We start from the raw sequence: 9,924 nt of genomic DNA on the forward strand, positions 1-9,924 counted from the left end.
AAAAATGATTGGGGTTGGATTGTAAACTAAATTTACAAGGAAGAATTTGTTAAAGATACACAACTTGACAATATTGCACCCATGTTGCACAATATTGATAACACATTAAAACTGCTGTTCAAGTCAAATCACCTCATTCCAAAAAATGATCTTTCCGCATCAAAATCATTAAAATAAAACATTTTACTTCTTTGATAACACTTAAGTCAAAACAATGAGTTTAAAAACGGTTTTTAAGTGTTATTTAATAAGTGTTTTTTTCAAAGCGTTTGGCTGATCTGCACGATCTACACCTGCAAAACCAAACTCGGGGCTGAAAAACCCGCCAAACCCTGTGCCGCACATCTTTCTTGACGTCACTTCCTCCCTCCTCTCTCGCTTCCATCTTGCTCCCCGCATGTGTCTGCTGTTAGTTTACAGGTCAGTGAGGAGATTTAAATACTTTCTTCCCCGCACTGTTTCTCCCTGATACGACGGAAAAAGGTAAACTGGAGTCTTTGTCGTCTCGGCGGCTGAGCTGTTTCGTGGTTTGACGCTAACAGCTGAGGGTTTGTGCTGCAGTGTGACTGACAGGCCGTGCCGTTCGGTTAGCTTAGAGGCTAGCTTCAGTTAGCATGGAACTTCTACTTTAAAATCATTACAATTAAAGTAAATTTAGAGTTGTTAGATACAAATGTAACCCAAAAATGCGTCATATTAAGCAATTAAAAGACCATTTCAGTCGATTTTGAGCAGCTTCTTACTGAGCGTGCGCAGTCGCTCGATCATTCATAACATCAAGAAAAATGGCCATCGGTAACTCTCTGCCTAACACAGCCGACAAAAACCCAAAATCCGACAATTAGCCGTATTTTGGGTTTGTCTTTGACTCTTTCTACCCGGTTTGAACATGATCTTACAGCTCATAACCACACCCACGCTGTCTGTCTGAGCCCTGCTCGCTGTTTGTGTTCATTTTTTAAATAACTAACCCCGTATGCACTGGAAAAGCTTGAATGTGATGTGAATTCTTAGAGATTACCTTAATAAAACATTGAGCCAACAGCAATGATTAGATCTGACAAGTTTAAGGGCCCTTTAGAAATCCGATCCATTAACCTGCTTTTATTTTCAATTATTCCTTTTTTTTTTTAGATACTTGACTGAAAGTAACTACTTGAAATGTTTGATTTAATTTAGTCATTATTAGCCAAGACTGCACTAAAGTCTAATTACAAAGCTTACAGGTCTGAAAATGTTTTTATTTGCGACCCATTAAAAAAAAACATCGACAATCTCTAGGACTTTTAATAACTCTCTCTTTGACTGCAATTTAAAATTTAGTTTAGTCAGAGATATACATGTACCAGGAAATCAACACATTTTTCAATTAGTGTTGTTTTTCAAAGTTGCGTAGCTTTTATTATTTTATTCACGTTGTATAAAGTCAATTTCATCTAAAAATGTGTTCAAAAGACTCTTTTGAAGATTAAAAAAGACGCATGTTTAGAATAAAAATGTGATTTAAAAAGAAATAGCAAGGACAGATGACAGCCTTTTTTTTAAATATGAATACAGTGAATAATAATGTAATTAAAATAGCATTTACTTCAATTCAATTCAATTTTATTTGTATAGCCCAAAATCACAACAACAGTCGTCTCGATGGGCTTCGAAGTAAAACATGAAATCAAAAGGATCACGAATACAAAGAGTTCAATAGAAAAATACTAAAATGAACTAACAAACTGACTAAGCTATACTGGCATCCCTGCCCTTAGACCCCCCTTCGCGGTAAGGAAAAACTCCCAAAAAAACCGGATTCCGGAAAAAACGAAGAAACCTCAGGGGTGCCCACATGAAGGAGGGATCCTCCCCCAGGACGGACAGGCGATTTACCAGAACTCTTAGAGAAGAATTAACTTATCTAAATCTACAACTACATATATAAAAGTCCAGCAGACGAGCTTCATCCAGCCGTGGTTATCGGGACAGTCAAAGGCGCGAGTCGAGCCGGAGACAGGAACCACAGCCAGGTGTAGGAGCAGGAGCAGAGACGAGGTACTCGGTCAGGTACAGAGCAGAGACGAGCCAGAGATGAGCCAGAGGCAGGATCCACAGCCAGGTGTAGGAGCAGGAGCAAAGGCGAGGTAAACGGTCAGGAACTGGAGCACGGATGAGCCAACTGGAGTCTGGAAGCACTCCCACTCCCCAGGAGGGGAGAGGAAAAGAGGGACAATACATGAATCGCACTGCACCAAACAGAGGCATGGAGAACTAAATGATGAATTATGATCAAGAATAGAGGAGAGGAAGGGTAGAAGTAAAAAAGGAAAGAGGACAGAACCCCAGTGTACCATAGTTACCCCAGCTTCAACTTCTAGCAGCCTTTTAAAAGAAATAGTTATTAAGTTTAATTTAAACAAACTAACATTAAGTTAAATAATCTCTGAATACTAACTAGTCTGACAATAAGCCTGTCCAAAGAGGAATGTTTTCAGTCTAGCTTTGAATGTAGAAACTGAGTCGGCCTCTCTTACATGAGCTGGGAGTTTATTCCATAAGACAGGGGCTTGGTGGCTAAACGCTCTACCTCCAACCGTACTTTTACTAATTCTAGGAACCACAAGCAGTCCTGCATTTTGCGAGCGAAGTGTTCTGATTGGTTGGTAAGGGACTATGAGGTCCTTAATATAGGACGGGGCCATTCCATGTAAGGCCTTATAGGTTAACAGGAGGATCTTGAACTTAATTCTAGAATCAACTGGGAGCCAATGGAGCGAAACTAACACAGGAGTGATGTAAACTCTTCTGCTGGTTCCAGCTAACAATCTAGCTGCTGCGTTCTGAACAAGCTGGAGACTTCTTAAGGAACTCTTAGGACACGCTGCTAACAAGGAGTTACAGTAATCCAGCCTCGACGTAACAAATGCATGGATGAGTTTTTCAGCATCACTCTTAGAAAGTATATTTCTGATCTTAGCAATATTCCGCAGGTGAAAAAAGGCAGTTCTACACGCCTGAGATATGTGAGCCTTAAATGATAAATCCTGGTCAAGTAAAACCCCAAGGTTTCTAACTGTGGAATTGGGGGCTATACTTATACCATCCAGGGAGACTATCTGAGCAGACAGAGCATCTCTGAGGTTTTTAGGACCAAGTATAATGACCTCAGTTTTTTCTGGGTTCAAGAGGAGGTAATTAATTGTCATCCAGGTCTTGATGTCACTGATGCAGGCGTTCAGTTTCTCTATCTGGTCATTCTGGTCAGGCTTCATGGATAAATACAACTGCGTATCGTCGGCATAACAATGAAAATTAATGCTGTGTTTCCTGATTATGTTTCCTAGGGGTAACATATAAAGCGTAAACAGGATCGGTCCCAAGACTGAGCCCTGTGGGACTCCATAGTTGACTCGAGTGCACTGAGAGGAATGGCCATTTACATTAACGAACTGATACCTATCAGACAGATAGGATTTAAACCACTGGAGAGCAGATCCTCTGATCCCTATGTCCTGCTCTAATCTATGGAGTAAAATACCGTGGTCGATAGTGTCAAAGGCAGCACTGAGGTCCAACAGGACCAGAATAGAAAGTAGTCCCTTTTCTGAGGCCAATAACAAGTCATTAGAGACTCTAACTAGTGCAGTTTCCGTACTGTGGTGAGGTCTAAACCCCGACTGAAAGTCTTCAAAGTGGCTGTTGTCCTGTAGGTGGCAGTAAAGCTGCTTAACTACAACTCTTTCTAGGATTTTAGAAATAAAGGGCAGGTTTGATATCGGTCTATAGTTGGCCAAGATGCTAGGATCCAAACTGGGCTTTTTCAGAAGAGGTTTAACAACTGCATATTTAAAAGACTGTGGCACGTAACCCGTTTCCAGAGAGGCATTTATCATTGTTAATATGGGATCATTAATTAGGGGAAAAGTTTCTTTAAAAAGTCTAGTGGGAATTGGGTCTAACAGACACGTTGAGGATTTGGAGGACGTAATAATTGATGTTATTTCCGCTTGATCCACAGCAGTGAAGCAGTCCAATGTTACAGAGGTTTCTATGGATGCCTCCATTTCTACCGCTTCAGCCTGTTCTGGGCTGATAGTAGGAATAACTTGATTTAACTTATGTCTAATATTTGAGATTTTACTATCGAAAAATGTAAGAAAATCATCAGAGCTGAGAGAAACAGGAACATGTGGTTCTACTGAGCTCTGACTGCGAGTTAATTTAGCTATAGTGCTAAAAAGAAATCTTGGATTGTTTCCATTCTCTGATATTAAGGTTGAATAGTACTGGCTTCTAGCTCTACGCAGAGCTTTTTTATAATTTAATAGGCTATGTTTCCAGATATCCAGAGACTTCATTTTTTTAGAGTAAGGAAAGGTCAGTAGAAACTTGTAACCCATTTGCTTCAATGAAAAGTGTGATTTTTAACATATTCTTGAGGCATTTTTCTAAAGATGGACAATTCTGAAGAAAATAGAGCTCAAATTTGTATTTATGAGTATTTCTTTGTTCAAAATAATGTGAATTAGGAGCAGATGAAAAAATGCAGTTGGAAAAATATAAAAAATGTGGTATAGAAAGTAACCTGGGTGAGCCACAAGGTCTTTGCTTCTACAAAAACTGTCGTAGAAAACAGCAAAACTCTGATTTTTATATCATGATTAAAATACCACAGGATTTTGAAGTGGCTCAAAAGACAATGAAAGTGTTTGTTTTTTTAAGTCTTTTGCCGTTTATTCAGACTCTCTGAACAAAAATATTTAAAGCAGGAGCTTTGTGAATGTTGTAGTTTTTTTTTTTTGTTCATCTGAACAGACTTACCTGTGGTATTTAAAAAAAAAAGTTGTATTGTATCACGCAAAACTGTAGAAATACAATGTAGTGCTGTGAATACAAATGCTTATTTTTATTAGAAAAGGTGAAATCCATGCACACCAGAGAACTGGCCTGCAACAACAGACATATCCGTCTGTTTCTGCTCTGAAAACGTTTCATAGTTTTTGACACGCTGACTGTTTTGAATATTGATTTAGCAAATTCCATACAAGATAACATGTCCTCCATAATGGATCAGGGGTGCCTGACTGGTTTCCTGACAGCAAAAACTCAATGGTTTAGGGTGAATCCCAGTACTGATGAAGTAGCAGTGCCCTCAAAGGGCTTGTCAACTGTGTCCCCATGTCCTCTTTAACAAAGACACAACTGCTGCACACATTGTTTTGCCTTTTACATTCCTGTAAAAGTAATTATAAACACAGCAATGACTTGTCATATCCGTTTGTGTTTATCCGTGTTTACATCCCCCTTCTCCTTCTTGTAACGCGCGTATAGAACTACTAAAAAGGGAGCCCCATGTTTCTGCTAGTATTGTGGTCATTTGACTTTTAAAGCAGTACCCAGAGCTTTTACTGTCCGTTACTATAGCAACACTGGCCTCTCAGATAAGCGCCAGGTTTGTAAGAATAGTCAACGGATATTTATTTTTCTTTGAAGGTTAAATATCTTAAAATATCTTTAAAATTATAGTTTTTCTTTGTGCTGTCAGACTAAAATTAAACAAAGTAAAACTTAAGGGATAACATTTTCAATTTTACTTTAATTCTTTTAAAAAAAACCTCCGTTTGTGTTCCTATTGGTTGGTTGGTCTGTATGTAGTTAGTTCTGTTCATAGAAAAAGTTGCAGGAATTGTTCTGAAGCATGCGTCTCCAGCTACAGAATGATAAAGAACTATTTGTCTTTGGGTTTTTGTTTTTTTTTATTAGCTGCATGCTTTTGGTTTGTGTCTTGGATCTTGCTGTCTTCTCTTTCTGTAGTTTGCTTCAACTGTGTTTATGCATGTGGACTCCTGCAGTGATGCATCATCATGTTTTATTTGTTCTGCAGATGAAAGAAGCAATAATGAATCAAGAAAAACTTGCAAAACTCCAAGCGCAAGTTCGCATTGGTGGAAAGGTAACCTTTTTCCCTGGATTGTAGTTTCTTAGAAAATTCTTTCTAAAAGAATTTATTCCAAAAGTGTCGACAAGACTTTGTGTTTGATAGTTGCTGAAGTCTGCGTAATCCAATGTTTACAGGGAAGTGCTCGCAGAAAGAAGAAGGTTGTACACAGAACAGCTACCGCAGATGACAAGAAGCTCCAGTTCTCCTTAAAGAAACTTGGTGTCAACAACATTTCTGGTATCGAAGAGGTAGGCGTGTCACCTCATCTCGCCGTCATCTAGTCTGTGTTGATGCCAGTTCTAACGTATTCTAACCCTGTTTCAGGTTAACATGTTTACAAATCAAGGAACAGTCATCCACTTCAATAACCCCAAAGTGCAGGCCTCCCTTGCCGCCAACACCTTCACCATCACCGGCCATGCTGAGACCAAGCAGCTGACCGAGATGCTGCCCGGCATCCTGAACCAGCTGGGAGCCGACAGCCTGACGAGCCTCCGGAGACTCGCAGAGGCTCTGCCCAAACAGGGTGAGGGAGCTCAGCATGCAGAGATTTCAGAGTTGTAGCACCTTTTATTAAGACGTTTTCATTTGAATAACTGGTTCAGTGTGCAACATGAGCTCAAAACAGGGTTAAAAGCACTAATTGTTTTATTCCTTTCAAAAATGACAAAAACAAAGGGATTCCGATTCGTCAAACTGTTACAGCTGTGCTTTAGCAATGGCACCTGTGTTTGCAACCGTAATTTAACCCTTAACACGATCAACGTGAATTGGCGTATTCTGTCGCTGAGAAAAGCGACTTTGCGCCAGTATGCAACACTTGATACGCATATTGGTGAAAAGCCGCTTAGAAGTGTTGCTTACCGGCGCAACGCCGCTTTTCTCTGCCGATCAGCTGATTTCATCGCGTAAGGAGTTGGTCAGAGCAAAGCAGGCCTTGACATCTCCAGTGTTAAAGTTTTAAGGCTAAAAGCTGAAAACCCCCCGTAACTGTTAGGCTCGCCTTCTAAATTAGGGTTTTTGGACCATAAAAAGGGGAGTAGATGAAGAAGAGACGTGAATTCCGCTTTCAGACTTCCAGCTCCATGCTGTTGTCTGCAACCAGGTCCTACTGAGCAGCTTTGGCTGTCAAAAACACATTCATTCATTTTTCATCCATCCTATTTTCCAATCCGTTTTGTCCCTTTCGGGGTCACGTGGCTGCTGGAGCCTATCCCGTTCACTTGAGGGCGAAGGCAGGGGGCCATCCTGGACCTCAATCACACACCCATGCACACCCACATTCACACCTAGGGATAATTTACAGTAACCAATTAACCTATGAAGCATGTTTTTGGACGGTGGGAGGAAGCCGGAGTCCCAGGAAAACCCAGGCGTGCCCAGGGAGAACATGCAAACTCCACACAGAAAGGTGTTCTGTGACAGGTCCCCCAGCCGGGACTTGAGCAGTTTTGTCAGAAACACACGTGTAGGGTTACTCCGCCTTTAGCTTCTTCTCTTGGCACACTGAACTCCAAAAAGCATTCAACAACTGCAGAGAAATGTCAGGTTTTTTTTTTTTAAAACAGTGGATACAGGAGTTCAAAACGCCTCCAAAAGGGGAACTGAACCCACTAAATTGGCTCCACTGGTTTTATCCTTTTAACAGTTTATAGGTTTTTATTTTTCTATTAAAACCCTTATTGCTTGAGTGTACTAATAATACAGTCATGTTTAGCTGAAGCAACTGTAAAGCAGCGGTCACCAAGCTGCAGACTGCAACTGGTGGGGGAGTCTGCAGGTAACGGCCCGCAGAGAAGAAAACAGACTACAGTTTTCTGTCTGTTTTCATTTATAATCTGATTCTCAGGGAAGTTTTATTTTGGAAAACGATTGGATTCTCCCAATCACATGCGACTCAATCTTGATGCACATCAAGTCCCGCGGTCACATGACAAAAGTCCATCCGCTATTTTCTTATAGCAGCTGCACAGACCGCCAAATTGAAACCTCCAAAGTAGCAAAAGTTACAAAAAACAAACGTACTTGGAACGTTTCTTTTATTAGAAATGAGCCAGAGAACAGTAGAGCCTTTGATTTCAAAATAAAAGAAATCTGCATTTAACAGGCAAGAACCAGAAATCTTTACTCCAAATGGGTATTTATTGCTTCCCCTTTGACAGTAAAGAGCAAATCTAAACCACACTTGAATGATTCCTACAGGAAATCTGGGGAACAAATCAAGTTAAAATGGAGATTTTACAGAGGACAAAGAGAAATTTACCCTCAAAGGTTAAAAAAAAAACAACCAGATTAATAAAGTAAAAAAAAAAGCAAAAAATTTAAAGATGACAAATTTATATTGGAATAAAATTTAAAGTAGGTGATTAAGATGGTTGCATGACTGGAAATGAGACGTGTCAAAATATTTAAAGTGCCCAAAAAGTGATGGCATTCTTGACGTTTTCTTCTTTTGTTGGGGGAAGTTCAGGTTGAAACTGCAAACATAAACTAGTCTTTTAGTCTGAACACATCAGGTTCTGAAGTGTGTCATGTTTGTAGACCTGGAATGCAGAAGCTCTTGGTGTTGAATCTAACCTGTCAACCTGTGTTTCCCTGCAGCTGCAGATGGAAAAGCGCCGATTGCAGCGGTAGAAGAGGAAGATGACGACGTTCCAGGTGAGTTCTACTCCTTCCAGCTGTAAGCTGATGAACATTGTGGAAGTTAAATCATCGTAGCGCCTTTTCCTGGCTCATGACAGGTCACTCAAAGGGGATCCACCCAGAGGTTTGAGTTTGTTGTTTAGATGGCGGTAAAAGTGCGTTTGCTTTTCTTTGGGGAGAAAACGGCCGGAGCGCATGAGGTAGCCATTAGATTAATGGTCGCTCCTCTCAGGCTGGAGTCTTCATCAGACGCAGCAAACGATGGCATGTGTTTTCTGCAATCGGAGCGTTGTTTTCGGGGGTTTACGTTTCCTTTCTGTCCTCCCTCTGAAGATGAGAGCGGAACACGTTTGAATCATTTCCATTTTGACCCTCTGAGGCCCCGACGTCTCGCGTTTCAAAGGCCAATCGGACTTTTTGACGCTCCCTGCCTCCATTTTTACAGCTGCACTGTTCACGTGTCAAACAGATTGCGCTCTGTGTTTGTAGTGGTGGAAGGGATGAGCAGAGAGCCGGAGCAGCGTGAAGTCTCATGTTTCCATTAAACGGGTTCTGGCTCTTTTCATAGGGATTTCCTCCTTTTTTTCCAGATTTATTGACGCCTCTCTTCTGTTTTTTTAGATCTGGTGGAGAATTTTGATGAAGCGTCCAAGGATGAGGCCAACTAGAGCAGACGGGAAGTGTCAAAACCTAACCAGACCACGAGGGGCATGACATCATTTTTATTTCAAAAGACGGAAAGTTCAAACATCCAAAAGATGATTTATGTGACAGCGTAATGGCATTCTGCAACATGTGCAACACCAGAGCAAACCACATCTTCCGAAGTGATCTTTTTTATAAATTCTTTTGAGTATTTTTGTAGACTAGCAGTGTTGAGGTGTTTGTAGAACTCACCCCACACGTCCATTTTGCCATCAAACACGCCAAACGCTTGTTGTGCTCTGTGATCTTCATGTTAGAATGAGATTGTCTGTAACGGTGGTGCTCAAGCCCCTCCCACCTGTACCTTCTCTGTTACTGATCCTTAACTCTGTGGCCTACATAACACCACCGTCTTTGGAAGAAACCTTTGCTACTGTCAATAAACGGAAAAACTTAAATCGGATTCCTGTTTGGTCTTTTTTCTGCTTCAGATTAAAGGATTAAAAAAATCAGTCTAGTACGGAGAATCTGACTGTTGGCTCAAAACCGCAGATGTGAACCAAATCATGTTGGTAAACGAGTAGTAAAATCGATCAGGAAGTAATTGGGTTTATGTCAGACTTTCAGTTTTTTCTTCCTGTTGTGTTTCTGCTCTTTGCCCTTTTATGGATGTGTGACGCAAACACGAAGACGTCCAATCACAAGCTAGC

The 9,924-nt window shown here is 40.7% G+C and overlaps 1 protein-coding gene across 2 annotated transcripts; it reads left to right on the top strand.

Moving 5' to 3' along the window:
• The first annotated feature begins 324 nt into the window (after positions 1 to 324).
• Positions 325 to 9,677, top strand: btf3 (basic transcription factor 3). Of its 2 annotated transcripts, none has more exons than XM_004074517.3 (6): positions 325 to 420; positions 5,870 to 5,938; positions 6,061 to 6,174; positions 6,251 to 6,452; positions 8,528 to 8,584; positions 9,191 to 9,677. In XM_004074517.3, the coding sequence occupies exons 2-6, from the start codon at positions 5,870 to 5,872 to the stop codon at positions 9,235 to 9,237; spliced, it is 489 nt and encodes a 162-aa protein (XP_004074565.1). In that variant the 5' UTR covers positions 325 to 420; the 3' UTR covers positions 9,238 to 9,677. The 2 variants fall into 2 exon arrangements, with proteins under 2 accessions (XP_004074565.1, XP_004074566.1); XM_004074518.3 differs by having other exon boundaries at positions 338 to 483.
• The last annotated feature ends 247 nt before the right edge of the window (positions 9,678 to 9,924 follow it).

This window comes from Oryzias latipes, chromosome 12, assembly GCF_002234675.1.
Source record: "Oryzias latipes chromosome 12, ASM223467v1".
In the NCBI taxonomy this organism is placed as follows: domain Eukaryota; kingdom Metazoa; phylum Chordata; class Actinopteri; order Beloniformes; family Adrianichthyidae; genus Oryzias; species Oryzias latipes.